At 34.9% G+C, this 16,756-nt stretch overlaps 2 protein-coding genes across 4 annotated transcripts; both read right to left on the bottom strand.

Moving 5' to 3' along the window:
- Positions 1-1,813: 1,813 nt before the first annotated feature.
- LOC125189079 (transcription initiation factor TFIID subunit 8-like) lies at positions 1,814-3,989 on the bottom strand. 3 transcript variants are annotated; one of them, XM_048086273.2, is made up of 2 exons: positions 3,205-3,989; positions 1,814-3,114 (listed from the first exon to the last, which is right to left on the bottom strand). In XM_048086273.2, the coding sequence occupies exons 1-2, from the start codon at positions 3,394-3,396 to the stop codon at positions 2,251-2,253; spliced, it is 1,056 nt and encodes a 351-aa protein (XP_047942230.1). In that variant the 5' UTR covers positions 3,397-3,989; the 3' UTR covers positions 1,814-2,250. The 3 variants fall into 3 exon arrangements, with proteins under 3 accessions (XP_047942230.1, XP_088914218.1, XP_047942229.1); XM_089058092.1 differs by having other exon boundaries at positions 1,814-3,449; positions 3,599-3,988; XM_048086272.2 differs by having other exon boundaries at positions 1,814-3,449; positions 3,766-3,988.
- An 8,428-nt stretch (positions 3,990-12,417) lies between these two features.
- LOC125187607 (uncharacterized) lies at positions 12,418-13,443 on the bottom strand. The gene is made up of 2 exons (XM_048084231.2): positions 12,589-13,443; positions 12,418-12,481 (listed from the first exon to the last, which is right to left on the bottom strand). Exon 1 carries the CDS (start codon positions 13,260-13,262, stop codon positions 12,612-12,614), a length of 651 nt encoding a protein of 216 aa, XP_047940188.1. The 5' UTR covers positions 13,263-13,443; the 3' UTR covers positions 12,418-12,481; positions 12,589-12,611.
- Positions 13,444-16,756: the final 3,313 nt, after the last annotated feature.

The following is a 16,756-nucleotide window of genomic DNA, read 5'->3' as shown; positions in this document are numbered from 1 at the left end:
AGAAATAACCTCAGGCATATTATTTACAACATGAAGGAGACTGAGCTTACAGGGGCTTATTAGGGAAGATGGAACAATTATGCAGGATGCCACATTGCAATCTTGATGATGAGGTCATCACATGTGAACTGAAACCTCTTGCAGGGAACTCTTTACCATGTAGTATTGTCACCCGGTTCTTTCTTATTTTGTAAATACATAGTATATTTTGCTTTCAGAAGTATTCCATGTACAACAGATCCAATTGACTTGAAAAGTATCAGCTTTTCTTCAAAATGCTTCAGTCTATGACCACTCACTTATGCAAATCATCTTTGAGGTCATAATTGCAACGTGAAGGAAAATTGGCAGCACAACATCACAGTGCATGAAACTAACAGTAGGCATCAGTTGTTTCTCATTCTGAAAATATCGGTGCTATCAGCAATATAGTTATTAATGAGAAAATTTTCTTTACACACTGCGTTACAGTAGTAGAAACTGAGGGTGCCTCTAATATACTGATATCAAATCAACAGTTCCTGAAAACTGAAAAAAACTGCAATTAAATATTTACTTCGTTTGAACAACACAAGGAGCTCATACGTTGAAACTTGAAAGATTGCAAACTAAATATATGTTGAAATAGGACAGCTTATTTCTCCGATGTTAGACCTTACACTATATAGAATGCAGTGTTTGACTCTAACCTTAATGGAACTGGGAATGCCTATGGAATCATTGATTATGTTGCTATGCAGTAAAAGGACTGATTATAACATTCTTGCTTGAAATGGTACTCCAAGGAAGTTTTAACAAGAATGAAAAGTGCCACACACACAAAGCAACTCTATTCATACCATGGATGGTAGGGGGGTTAAAGCAGGATAAAATCCATGAGCAACTGCAAAATAAGGGAACAAGATACTGGAGTGGGTATAAAAGAACATAACAGCCAGTGCAATTTGCAACATAATTCCGATAAACTACTTAACTCTGCCGCTAACTTAGTTATCAAGTGAAAATTCAACAAACTTATGATCTTATGTTATAATAGGATAGTGTAGCAAAACAACAACTTCAAAAACGTTTAAGCCATTTGAAGCCATAATAAAGCTACAAACACAATAGAAAAGTTCCTTGCAAATGTCTACACTCAATGAAGAAGCCATGCCACCTTATTCATGGGTGTCCTCTGGAATCCATTATGCAGTATTATGCAATCTAAAATACTCCATTGATCCCCTAAGAATAGAGAGTTTGGGGACAACACGGATTTTAATGCGAAATTGGTAAAGTAGGTTGCAAGTTGAAGTAATATTGTGTGTGGGTAGTGGAACCCACATCGTTACTAATGTAATGTATGGTGAATAAGTTTCCAAAAATAGAAGTGGAATAATTTTGGTGGACGGATGAAAATGGCAAAACGAAACTAGTTTTTGGAGACAGAGGGAGTATACAACATCGTGAAAAGGAAACAAGACAGGCCAAATTTTAAATTTCAAATAATAAATTATGTAAACAGTCATATAGTGGTATCACCACTGCTGTGTTACCATAAAATATTGTAGTACCAACGTCCAACAGACATAGTGTTCATAAGAAAAATTGTGTGGTTCATTTACCAAGACATGGAACTTGAGTGGCACAAAGCGCTAAGCATTTAAATGTAGTTCATAATCAAGAATGCACTCTTAGCAATTTGCTTCAAACAAATACTACAGCACTGAGGATTGGTATTTACTTTTCTTATTAAAATGAGGTTCTACTAGAGTCTCTTAGTCTTAGTATTATTGAATGCAATAAATGCTTGAACAGCAGTAACATATCAAAATGTAGGCAATACAAATAGTCTAATGATCAGATAAACTTTGTTGCTGTACAAGCTAGAACCTGCTATGTCTATTGTTGGAGTAGTTTTACAGACACAGTGCATCTTGTAGCTGAACCATCCCAATAAGCAACAAATACAGTGAAGATAAGGTAAACATAATGGCTTAACCATTGGGTCACAGGATACAAGGTAAAACAACAAAAACTCGAAAACTAATAATTTTAATTTCAGTTATTGAAAAAATTTTCAATGACATGGGTTCATGCAAACAACTGACAACTAACCCTCAACAACTCAGCGAAACTTTCCATTCAAAACTCTAAAATGCTTGTGCACTGTGCAGAGAATATCAAGCTTCTTGACTCTGACTACTACGAAGCAAGCATTGGATGCTAGCTCCGAAAAGAATTATACAGTCTCTAATTAAACATTCTAATTTACACATTAGACACTTCTGGTTGATACTCCGTATTTCCCCAAAGGATCTTCTCAGCCATATCGTTCTTCTTGTCTGCTTCATCATGATCGTCACCAAACCAAGAAGTTCTCTCAGTGCCGTTGTTTTGAGGTTTTGTCACCGTGCCTAAGGATTTCTTAACATTCCCAACCTTAAATTGTACATTGGCCCTCCCATTTAAAGGAATCTTTTTCCTTTCCTCAGGTTCACAAGGACCACTCCTTGCAGCTTCACTGGCTTGCAAAGATGGCTTCGTAATCGAAACATGGTTTTCCATAACTTCGTGACTTTGATGATACCCAGACCCCAAAGACTCATCGATGAGCCTAGCTGGCAGACTAGGCAAAGATACCTCCTTTTCCCAAGATTGAAGAGGGGTGGCAAGAAATGGATTGTTTTCTGCTGCTCGTTGTGCCTTTGCCGCATCCCCTTGTTCAACAATTGCTCCCGCTTCAGATCCATTACACATAAACTTCTGCTGCAAATTCAGCAAAGACCTCTCAGCTCTCCTGTTCTGTTTTTCAACCTGCTGAATCTTAACAGCTTCGGTTTCTGAGCCTTTCTCATTTGCAGAACTTAACTCAGCATAAGTCACAGGATCAGGAAACTTGGGCAACCATCTAGGTATATGTTCTTCAGGGGGGGTTTCCTGTGCCTGAGCAAAACTAAGGTCCAATACCCTTTCTCTAACAACTGGAAAAGCAGGAATCGGATATACAAATGGGATTTCATCAGCTTGACTAACAAATCGAATTATATCCTTCACAACGCCGGATCGTGCAAGGCAATGCCTAAAATCAGAAGCACCTGGAAAACCCTGAACTGAGCCCAGATGCTCCAACCCCTGAATCACATCAAATACATTACACTGCTCCCTGTTAGCTAAATTCGCGTAAGAAGACGCCATTTTTCCTATTTCCTGAATATATCTCACCGCTACATCAGCGAGATTATCCAATGCAGACTGCTGAAAGCTCTGAAAACCTAAGCTTTCACAAACCTGCGCCACCACATTCCTGGCAATGGCCTGCGTAAATTCGTCTTTTCCCAACTTCTTTTTCTTCCTCGTTGACTGCAGATTCTCTTTCTCACCAAAGAACTTATCTTTCCCCTCTCCATGGCTCATACTCCGTATTAGACAATAGTTCAGGATATCACACTATCATCGAATTGAATAACCTTTATCGAACCAATTGATCGATTTAGACAAAACAACCACATTACCGATCACGATTCATCGGTGCAACATTAAAGAAGAAACCAGTTATGGCACTCCGATCCTATTGAGGTAACAAAAAACGATAATTCACAGAGCAATCAATACGTACCTGGAATTTTCTAGGGTTTAAGCCGGGCACATGGAAAGAAACACAAATGAGCTCCCGCATAAAAGAAAATTGGGTGAATTTATTTGACTAACAAAAAGATTGTGAATATCAACTAATCAAAATCCCTAAACACCCAATTCCAGATAAAATCGAAGTTGGGGGAAAACCTATTGGTGACTGCGGTTTATAGACGGCGAGGCGAAGTAGTGTGTGTGGTCCGGCTACGGAGGTCGTCAAAGTTGCGAGTGTTCATCCAATTCCGACCTCAGATGAGTTAATCGCTATTCGCTATTCAAAAAACGATTTTTTGTTTAGAAATTGGCATCGAACGTGACTGCCGGAGCAAGGACTTATTTGAATAAATATACCGACCAAAATGAAAATTTGAATTTCGTCTGTATTTTGAAAAAACTGAACTATTCGGATCGGTTATAATTTGACATTTTCAAAAACCAAAAAAACTAAAATTCGAATTGCTAGCTAATATTGATACGAGGGAACATCTTTTTTGGTCCACGAACTTTGTCAAAGTATCATTTTAGGTCCGTGAACTTTGAAAATATCATTTGAGGTCCATTAACTATGGGTTAATATCAATCGAAGTACTTTTTACTATTTCCAAGTTTTTTCAGACGAAAATACCCTCAATACATTTAAGGGTACATATTTTTAATAAACTTATCACATACTCATATTTTTTATATCTTTACTAAATATAACTTGACCTTCAATATTATCACTTAATTTTGTGACATGCAAGAAAAGTTCCTTCTTCAAATTTTTATAATTAAAGAATTTTAAAACATTTTTGAGGTATGGACACTCACAAAAATTAATATCACAGTCAATAGACGACACTTGAATATTGATAAATATCTCTACTATATATTTTTGACAATATATCAATATTCAAGTATCGTCTATTGACCGTTACTTAATTTTTACGAGAATCCGTACCTCAAAAATATTTGAAAATTTTTTAATTATAAAAAGTTGTAGAATGAACTTTTCTTGTCACAAAATTAAGCGATAATATTGAAGGTCAAACTATATTTAGAAAATTCGTCAAAAAAATATATAGTAAAGATATTTATAAAAAATATGAGTATATGATAAGTTTATTAAAAAGATGTACCCTCAAATGTATTGAGGGTATTTTCGTCTAAAAAATCTTGGAAACAGTAAAAAAGTAATTAGATTGATATTAACTCATAGCTGACGGACCTCAAATGATATTTTCAAAGTTCACGTACCTAAAATGATACTTTGACAAAGTTCGTGGAAAAAAAATGTTTCCCCTATTAAAAAAAGGTAAATCTAAATTGAGAAAGAACCCTTTTCGGCTAATTCCAATTCCATGGATTCTAGAAAGTATAATAATAAAAAGAAGGAACATTTTTTTTGTCCACAAACTTTGCTAAAGTATCATTTTAGGTCCGTAAACTTTGAAAATATCATTTGAGGTATGCTAACTATGGGTTAATATCAATTGAAGTACTTTTTTACTATTTCCAAGTTTTTCTGGACGAAAATACCCTCAATACCTTAAAGGGTATATATTTTTAATAAACTTATCATATACTCATTGTAACAGCCCGGATTTCTAGGGTATAATAAATGCGGCGACTGCTAACTAAGCGAACTTAAGGCGACAAGAATGTAGACTAGGGTTTCATTTAAAGAGATTTGATCAAGTATTTAATGAACTGTCAAGGCGATAAGTCAACGGCTTAATCACGAAAACAAGATTTAATAGAATCATAGGCTAAGCTCAAAAGTCAAGGGTTTAACAAAACGCAATAATTCGCCATATTCCAATTCAAAGAAATAAGTTTGAATCAACCAAAAATAAATAAGTTTTAAAAAGAATTCAGCGGAAGCAATCCAAGAGAAAGCGGAACCATGTATGAGGACACGACTACACTTAAAGTTCCAAACATCCATTTTATTCGATTCATCTGTCTCAACACCACCGATCGCCCATCGCCGCTCAACCTGCACATAGGGAAAACACATGCAGGGCTGAGTATTTTAAACATACCCAGTGGACTCATGCCAAAACGTTTTAATAGTTATGTCACCCTTACCATAGTGAACTCGATGTTTAATATTTAATTTAAAAGATAGCATCGAGTATCACAAAATATTTCATGGACTGGCCAGTCAAACAATACCTCCCATTATTCTCATCAATCAACAATATCATATGGTGCGACGAAGTGTGGCCACACTTTCGCCCACGAGACCGGCCGACTAGCAAGGACGGCTCCCGATCTCCAGTGTAAACTAGCCTGATAGGGTTTGCAGCCCTACTCAGACCCGAATTCGTTTATATGCCCTATTGCCTAATGGAGCGCACTCGCAAGCTAGGCATCAGACACACACAATATCCAAAATAATCATAGGCATGGCATAACAGTTTAATCCACCCTTATCGCTCAACTTTCATATATTTGCAACATAAGAGAGAGTTTAAGAATAAAGCCCACCTCGATTTCCTTCGATTTCAAGTTCGTACTTCTTCTTGTTATCACACCGAGAACGCGAGCTAGTTCATATATTTCAAATAAGTCTCAATCATGGATCAAAATAATGCATGTTCTCACGTTTCCCTTTTTCCCATCGATTATTTTCAATATTTCATTCAAAATCAAAGTACGATTATCATATCGTTTTTATTCACACAACAACTCTAGATTTATCATCAAATCGTGTCACGCATGAGTGTTTCTCACACACAACACACGCGCACACACAACACATGTGTGCATGCATACCGAGGCGTGCACACACACACACGGTCACACACACACATACACGGTCACACACCCACATGCATCCAAAATCATCAATTAATTTCCCCTTCACTCATTCTAAATGCATGTGGACTCAAGAACACCGATTGATCGGTAGAAGAAGAGAAGATCAAAATAAAAATACCTTTTCAATAGAACAATCGGTAGGAAACAAGTAGGATCTTGATTCTTCAACAAATTCTCGAATTGGAGCTTCAATTCTTCTCCAAAAGATGAAGAATTAATGGAGAAAGTAGAAGAAAAATTTGAGAGAGTGGAAGAGAGGAGAGAACGACGTGAGAGAGTTGGGGGGGAGGCGATTTCTGATGTGCTAGGGTTTATGTCTTCTCTCTTATTTATAGAGTGCAAGATATAATATCTTTAATTAAATAAATTAAAGATTTGGAAGAGATATGGAAGTGCTTGGCGTTATTTCTAGTGAGAAATAAGGGGGAATTCGAAATTTAGGCTATATTAATTAGCCTATGATTTAATTTGAATATTTCACGGAGTAGAATAAAATATCACGGAGCAAGAATAAAAATAATAATTCTCCCCAATTAAAAAAAAGAACTAGGCGTGTATTTTCATTCCTCCACAAAGAATTTAACTAAAATCCTAATTTAAATAGGATATGGCAAAATCTTCTTAGATTTGGCAAGATATGCTAGGATATTTGAATTTATTTATGAAAGAGAATAAACAAGGGATCAAATAATATAATAAAAATAATCCCTTCTCCCATATTTAGGAGATTTTCGAAAATCTCCTTACAGAAATCATAGGGGCCGAAAATTCATGGAACAATTTAGGAGTATACGGCCTTTGGATTTAATTCGGATAATTATCCCAAGCAATACTTAAATCCAAGAAAAATAGGATTTCTTCTCCAATAACTAGGAGGGGTCGAAAATTCCACTTAAATAAATAATGCTGCTATTAAATTCTCACTCATCCCTTAGGAAGTATTTCTCCACAATATTATTGCACCCCACATCAAAATATTCACAAATTCAAATTTCACATCCACTTCACATTTTCCAACGACTTTGACCATTCCACGGCCACGTCATATTTTCCACAATATTAACTATTCAATAGCCACGTCATATATTCAACAAATTTGACTATTCAACTCAAACTCAACTCAATATCGCAATTAGGTCACAAAGAATATTGCAATAAATCACTCATCATTTAATTCTACATGTATCATAGCATTAAAAGCATTTAATGCAAAAATTTTCACGTCATGAAAATTAGGGTTCGAAAAAGTGGGGTGTTACACTCATAGTATTTTTTATAAATATCTTTACTATATATTTTTTGATAAATTTTCTAAGTATAATTTGACCTTCAATAGTGACATGCAAGAAAAGATCCTTATTCAATTTTTTATTATTAAAGAAAAGTTCTTTGTTCAATTTTAAAATTCTTTAATATAAAAAATTAAAAAAGCAATTTTACTTGCATGTCACAAAATTAAGTGATAATATTGAAGGTCAAATTATATTTAGAAAATTAATCAAAAATATATTGTAAAGATATTTATAAAAAATATGAGTATATGATAAGTTTATTAAAAATATATACCCTTTAAGGCATTGAGGGTATTTTCATCCAGAAAAATTTGGAAATAGTAAAAAAGTATTTCAAATGATATTAATTCATAGTTGATGGACCTCAAATGATATTTTCAAAGTTCACGGACCTAAAATGATACTTTGACAAAGTTCATGGACCAAAAAAGATGTTCCCTCTATTGATATTATTTTATTTTGATTTTTAGAATATTTTTATTTTTTTGGCATTTCGGATTAAAAGTTCAATTATAAAAATTTGGAATAATTCAGTTCATATTTTAAAATAATTTTAACAAAAATAATAAATCGATTCGATTTAATTATAGCACAAATTCAACGATAATGTATATGAATGCACACACCTATTTAATTAATAAGAACAAGGTGCTATAAACATGTTGTCGCAATTAGGGCTGACAATTTTTGACACGACACGATAACACGATATGAACCGGCACGAAATTAATGGGTTTGGGTCAGAGCTTATTGGGTTCGTGTCATATTCGTGTCGGGTTCGTGTTATCCGTTAACAATGTGTGTTCGTCGTGTTCGTGTCGTGTTCGTGTTATCCGTTAACAATTAATATTTTAATATTATTAATTCTTATTATTTTCATTTTTCAATACTTATTAAATGACTCTTACAATCTCATTTTTCAATACGTGTTGTTATCGTGTCGTGTTGACCTGAAGTGGTTCGTGTCGTTAATGGGTTCGTGTCGTGTTCATGTCTGAGGGTAGCGGATCGTGTTCGTGTTCGTGTTTGAGGTTTTCTTAACGGGTCGTGTTCGTGTTTGTTGTTATCGTGTTCGTGTTTGTTGTTATCGTGTTCGTGTCGTTATCGTGTCGACACGATAACGACCCGACACACACGATTTTCCAGCCCTAGTCGCAACTGAATAAATAACAAAGTAACTGAATCATAACATAAATTTGAAATCGAATGTAAAATAAATAAAAAAATTTAGTAGCAGAATGTATCCACTGCTATTAACTACTATTGAGTTTATGCTACTAATCCACTACTATTTCATTGATAAACTTGATCAGTTTTTCTATTGTATTCTGATGTCAATTTTTATAATAGCGGAATTAGTCTGTTGGCAATCCATTGCTAAGCTTTGGTAGCGGATTGTGTCCATTACAAATATTTTGGCAGCAAGTAAAAAATAACAACGTCAATCCGTTATTAATCCAGTAGTAATTAGTTTTAGCAATAGAATTAAGGCATTTACTATAGGAAATGTAAGTTAATAATTGACGAGATTTCTGTAGTGATATGTGAATGCACGCCCCTATTTAATTAATAAGAATAAGGGTGTTATAGCTCTTTTATAATATAATTAAATTTTAAATAAAATGAAATTATTCAAGTTTATAAACGGCTAAAAATCAACTGAATAAAGAAAAAAGGACCAATGGGTCGTAGCGCAGTTGGCAACGCGGAGCTGTGGTGATCTTGAGGTCACAGGTTCAAACCCCGCCACCCACTACTTTCGGCCTACTAACCCTTAAGATACTTCTTAGTACTCCCTCCATCAAAAAAAGTTAGACATTTTTGTAAATTACACGAGTTTTAATATGAAATTGGTAAAGTAAGAGAGAGATGAGAAAAAATAAAAGAGAGAGGGGGGAAAGATAGGGGAAGGACTAAAGGAGTGTTAGTAGATTATGGGATCCTCGTTATAAATAATGTATTGAATTATTATTTGTTAATAACTTTTTTATTTAGACTTGGTTCAGACCTATGGAGCATACTACTCTGAAACCTTCTCTCCAGTTGCCAAATGAACATTATTCAAGTATTGTTGTCAATTTCTTCAAATAATGGAGGGCCTCTAGCATGGAGGTATAAAAACATGGAGGCACCCCTTGGGTTCTCTAGCATGAGTTCGGATATGATAGAAGTGTGCTTCCTAAAAAAATACTTTGTATGGTCTAAAGCAGTCTTCCAAGGCTTGGTTCGGGAGATTTACAGATGTGATGATAAAATATGGATTCAAATTTCAAACATAGTAACTTTGATCATACCCTGTTTCTGAATAGTAAAGGAGATAAGGTACTCCATTCGTCCCACCATAAGTGAGACTTATTCCTTTTTGGGTCGTCCCTCTATAAGTGAGACATTTCTTTTTATGATAAAAAAAACATTCTATCTCTCTCTTACTTTATCCTCTCTTCTACTTTTTTTCCTACTTTTTTCTCACTCCTACTTTATTCTCTCTTCATTTAACCACTAAGAGCATCACAATGGTTTCTAGATCGAGCACCCGATCGCACAAGATCGGGCTCGAGCGAGATCAGGCGTCCATTGCAGGCGCCCGATGCATCGGGCTCCCATTGCAACGCGAAGCCCGAGCCTAATCTCGCGGATTTTGTAATTTTTTTTTCTTTATTAAACCAATATAAATACCCTAAACCCTCATTCACTTTTCACACACTTACACACAATACTCTCTACTCTCTTCTCTCTTCTCTTTTCTCACTTTCACACTTTCAAGAATGGATCTGAGAGGATGATCAAGAATATGAGGCAGAAGTTAAATTTAGATGACAATTTATATTTTTATAAATTTAGTAATTTAGTTTAGTAATGTATTTTTTTTAGCTAAGTATGATGTGGTTTTTTTTAATTAAGTAATGTAGTTATTTTTTAAATTTTATGGTGTTTAATATAATATATTTTGGTATATTAGTCTCTAGGGCGAACACTAGGGTGAAACCTTTGCAGAAAGAAGGGGCAGACTAAAAATTGCTGATGTGGCAACCACTAGGGTGCCGACTAGGACATCTATTGTGGATGCTCCAACATCACTACCTATAAACCTGTTCTCAAAAGAAATGTGTTACACATAATGGGACGGAGACATTTATATAGATGACACGATCATTATAGGTGGTGACGTCAGAAATATTGAAGGATTAAAGATTCCTCTCACAGGAATTCAACATGAAGGATCTAGGAGACAAATATTTCCTTGGAATATAGGTCTTGAGATCACTAGTGGTATTTTTATGAGAAAGAAAAAACATATTCTCAATCTCCTTGCTTAAATAGGATTATTAGATTGTCAGTCCACATAAACTCTACGATTGGCAAATAAGAGAGGTATGAACGACTTGTAGAGAAATTAATTTATCTTTGTCATACGAAACCTGATATTGCTTATGACGTTGGAGTCGTGAGCCAATCTATGTGTTGACCTCAAAACGACCACTTGGAAGTTGTGATGAGAATTGTGAGACACTTAAAATGTAATGTCAGACATGGGATTTTGCTAAAGAAAAGATGAGCATTTGGAGATACATGGATACACAAACACTAATGCATAGTGGCTGGTTTAACCCAATTGATAGAACATCACCAACGTGCTAGTCACTTTTCTTGAAGCTAGTCACGAGGAGAAGTAAAAAAGCAAAAAGTGGTTTCTCTTTCTAGTGTAGAGGTTGAGTTCTAGAGAGCCAATAGTGGCTTAACATAGATTTTGTGGCCGAGGAAGCTGATGAGTGAGACAGATCATCTACTGCATAATAAAGAAAATCCTGTACAAACACGGCAATACTAAACATGTAGAGGTAGACTCGATATTCATCAAAAACAAGATTTAGTGTGGTATAGTAGAGTGACCCTACATGATCAATTGTTAGAGTTTTCAACAAAGGTTATGACACTAAAAAGCTTTTATTGAAGTACACTGCTTAGCATTTAGCAAGTTGAACTTCGGAGATCCCACCACAGTTTAATTTTACGGGAAGTGAGAAAAGGATAGTGATATTAGAGGATACAGGTCATGGAAAAGCAATTTGGATCCGTTAACTAATGCACATTAAATCCATAAGTCCTTCCTTACATTGATTTAGGTTCAATGAAGTAAATATAAAGAGGAACATATGGAACTACTAGAAGAGAAAAACAAAAAACAAAAGAAGTTAAAATAGCTCAATGAATGTGTTGATGATAAATACTACCCTCACCCAATGGGGAGCCAAACTTGAGTAATGTGGTCCTTGCATATGATTAATAGAATAATACCCACACACACAAACATTGAAATACTCCCTCCATCCCAAGATAAGTGACTCATATTCTTTTTTGGGACGTCCCAAGATAAGTGACTCATTTCTTTTTTTGGTATTCTCTCTCCTTTTTCTCTCTACTTTATTAACTTTCTTACTTTATCCACTTTACTAACAAAACCCCATTTCCTTAAATCCCGTGCCGAAAAGTTTGTGGTCTCTTATTTTGGACGGAGGGAGTAATAAACATACAACCCTAATTTACTAACTCTTACCCTATCTCTGTGTATCTTTTTTTCTGAATTTGGACCACACACACAATAGGCACAGATCCTTTTCATCTCTCTGTGATTCCGAGCTGCCATATCTGTTCCTGTCTTATTCATCTCCTAATAAACCCTTTTAATTATTCTTTTGCAGCTTACTTTTTACAGCAATAAAGAAAATTAATTGAAATTCAACCGGGACCATTCTAGGGTTTTGTCATCCCTGCCAATGGCAATGCAACAAGTGAGAGGCGATTCAGGCCTAGTTTATCTATATAGGTTTGCATACATATAAATCAAAATTCTCGAGAAAAACATATAGAGTGTGACCTTATTAACTCCAGCCACAAAAATCACACTAAGCGCTTGTTTTGAGAAGGCAGAAGATCCACATTCATGTTGAAATCAGATGGCCTAACATGCGAAGAACTCGACAACTCCAGGCTATGGAAGCTCGGGTGTTTCATGTCGATCTGAGGCACGAAATAGGGGCCCGTTTGATACACGAAATCTTGGTGTTGAGGAGCAGATAAGCCGAGGCTAATTGGGGTTTGGGAAAGGCTCAAATTGGAAGTCATTAAAGTTGCAAATGAGGGATTTTGGAGGTTGAATTCATGGCCTTGTTCACTTGCCTCGTTGTGTTTTTCACCGAAGCAGACGCCTTGAGGGATCTGGAGCGGAGGCAAGCCATCGATCTCGTTTTTGGCGACATTGAGGAGCCAATCGACGACTTTGCTGGGCTGGTTGAGGCCTAGTCTCTCTTGGAGATCGTAGAGCTGGATGGCGGTAGGGACCGAGAGCCTCACGCGCCGGTCCCTCAAGCCCCGGGCCGTGCACACCTTGCTGTGCCTGTCCTTGCCTCCCGTGGCTCTCGACACTCGGACTATCCGAGGATCCTTCAGCCTCGACCATGTTGATGTCGAGGTGAAGTCGCTCCCGGCCTTGCTGCTGCTCTCTTGCACCTTTGGAATCTTGCTGCTACTCTCTTGCACCTTTGGAATCATATTTGTGTGTGTATGAATATCATCCAATCATTGATTTTCTTGAAGATTTGATCAGCTAAGAATAAGACAACACTTTGAATTATGATTTTTGTATTGCTAATTTCTTGAGAAGGATGAGTGAGACAAGCAGAGGATATCTTAGAGTTGAATTGAGCTTGTTTGAATTGTGGTGATGATAGTATTAAACACAGAGAGAGAAGATATAGTTGTAGACCAAAGAAAGAAAAGAAAGGCACACAAGCATCCACGTGTGCTCAAAAAATCTTTTCAAACTGTATGTATATATACTAGGGTTTTGGTTATAGTGTTTATCTTGATATGCTTACCATTTCTACATGCTTTTTTTACGAGGATCGGTCACATTTAGTTCACCTTGGTCTTCGATATTTTTACTCTAGTATTTAACAAATCATTGTCAAGACTTCAAAATTTTAAATTATATTCCCTCCCAGTTCCACAATAAGAGTCATATTTTATTATTTTGGTCCATCCCACAATAAGAATCATATTTCACTTTTACTATAAATGGTAAGTAGGTCCTACATTCCACCAACTTATTCCACTCACATTTTATTATAAAGCTAATATATATAGGAGTATATAAGTGAAATTCATACTCCATTAGTTTATTCAACCTAATTTTTTTTACATTTCTTAAAATCTGTGTCATAACCAAATAAGACTTCTATTATACTATGGAGAGAGTAAACTATAAGATGGATCATTCATCTATTTAAACCGAAGAAAAATAAATACATCGAAAATTGGACTAAATATCACTGGTGCAAGAAACAAATTATGACCCCACCGCCAAGAATGAAAGCTGACTTTTCAAAATTTAAGCTTAATAAGTTTCTAAACATATAGCTCTTGTCTCCGATTTATTGTGCATCATGCCCCTATAAAAGAAGTATTATTGCGTGTGTAACAAAACATTAATAAATGTATAAAAGAAGATAAAAATTTATATTGTAACATCTCAATCCATAGTCCATATATACAATAAATGGTCAAGGTTCAATATTTGAAAAGTGCTGATCGATTAGGTTTGAAACTTGAAAGACAGCCTCATGTGAACAATATATAGCCTATAAGGTTGATTAATTAAAGACAAAATTAAACAACTTCTAATAACATTTCTTTAACTAATAGCATTTCTTTATGGTTCAATCGATTCTGCGCAAGCGCTTTTGTACCCTATCGCCAGTAGCCATTATGGGAGCAGTCTCCAATAATTAAATATGTTAAAAATAATTGACTCTATATCATGCTATACCAATATTGATTTAAGGCTTAGACAGCATATGAATCTCACGGAAGAGAATAGAAATAGTTTATTTATTTTACTTCTTTAACAAAATGATTTTAGGCTGGAACTCGTCAGTATTTTTCCAACATTAACAACTGACAAGTTGAGCTGAAATGATATAATATTAGAAATAATTCTTGCAACTGAATGAGGGTTCAAAGAACAATATTAATTTCAATTGGTTTTTTATTTAGAAAGGTATTAATGTAATTTTTTCTTTTCCGTGACTTAATGAATCTTCAAAGAACAATATACTATAGTTTATCAGAATATTTATTAGGCCTAGTTAAAGGTAACATATGAGTTGTCACTATATGTAATTAATGAGGCTACTACTACGAAATATTTCTCCAACTAATATTACCCAACATTTACTTATTATCGACAACACTGACCACTTTTTACATTTTTATTTCATCATTTCTATATCTTCATGTTTTTTGAATATGGTTGATTAATGAGATTTGTATGTATACGGAGTATGTGGTACGTCCACCCTCATGGAGTATAATTGAGTGGAACTGAATACAATGGTTGTGCATATGGTCATTATATTACTATATGTCTATGTCGGAAAACAAGATTTAAGACATGCTATAAAATGAAGGGGCTAGTTTTTTTTATGGTATGTAAAATGGATTTATAAAGGAATTGGCTAGTTAACTACGACATATATACACGCCGCAGAGAAGCATTTTTCAATTGAGATTTTATGGAGTATAACATAAACTTGTTAAAAGAGCGAAATAAAAAGGATGAGTGAAAACAAAGTGATAATCACAAGAGGAATGATACCTTATTTCCGTTAAAGCAAGCCATTTAAATTATAATATTTTGAGATGAGAATAATATTTGTAGGCTCTAAATCTCTCAGTAAATAATACTCTTTCATTCCTATTTAAGATGTCCACTTCTTCTTTTTAATTTATTCTACTAAAGATGTCCGCTTTATATATTTAGAAATAAATATTTCTCCTCTCCTCATTACAACATTCAACATTCAGTCACATTTTTCATTCTAATTTATCACACTCATGACTAAACTATTCCACATAATTTCTTGTGTCATTCAAAAATATGGCTTGAATGTGACGGATGAAATAATAGTTATATTGAACTAATAGTAAGCTTGATAAACTAAAAACAATAATAGTTATATTGAACTAATAGTAAGCTTCATAAACTAAAAACATAGAATGTAGGGGTGGCAAAATGGGTAGCAGGTAATGGGTAATTCCCATCTCGACCCGCTACCCGTCGGGTATTGGGTACGCTACTCGACGATAACGGGAAACGGGGCGGGATCGGGTAGTGTGTTTTAGAGTTTTGCGGGTAGCGGGTATACCCACTACCCGCGCGAGTATACCCGTTAGTCCCGATAATACCCGTTATTATTAGTATTAGCCATATTCTATCTTTTAATACTCCTTCCGTTCCATATTAATAAAGATGTTTAAATAGTTAAAATGGAGAAAAAAAGTAAATAGTTAAATAATACTTACTTAATAGCCATATACGCACTCATTTTGAAAAACTAAAAATAAATAGTTAGAACGGAGAAAAAAATAAAGTTAGAGAGATAATAATGTAGAGAAGAGTATTTCTATTATTATATTTCCAAAATGAGTGAAGAAATTGAAATGTCTCTATTAAGGAGAATAATGGAAGTACTTTATATAATCTAAGAGTTCTTTTTAAACATTTTTATATTCCAACGAACATACAATTGAAAACTCACCGGAATTAGTTATAAAGTGTTCCCTTAGTTTTATTCTCAATCTATTCAACATTACCATCGATATTAATAAAGTAAATGGGGGAATGTTGACGGTTATTATGGTTTTCAAATATTTTATTAGGATTTTGGTCGGGTACGGGATACCCGACACGGGTATCAGGTAATCCCGGTATGCCGCGGGGCGGGTATTGGGACAACAAATTTGGCTAAAATGGTTACGGGTACCCGACTTGTCGGGTGCGGATATCCGTGGGTAACCCGTTTCGCCATCCCTAATAGAATGTCTTAAACTAGATAAATTAAATTCTAAAGAGGCCAAATTCGATAATTAATCTGAATTTGGACATTTTGATTATAGTGATATAGACTTCTATTATTTAAATTAGACTCAAATATAATTAAACCAGAATTCTATTAGAAAAATGATTCTTCAAACGGATCACTAGC

The sequence above is a fragment of the Salvia hispanica genome, chromosome 5, assembly GCF_029641045.1.
Source record: "Salvia hispanica isolate PSC_SH4W2 chromosome 5, Shi_PSC_v1, whole genome shotgun sequence".
Classification (NCBI taxonomy): Eukaryota; Viridiplantae; Streptophyta; class Magnoliopsida; order Lamiales; family Lamiaceae; genus Salvia; species Salvia hispanica.
This window is presented reverse-complemented; position numbering and strand designations above follow the sequence as displayed.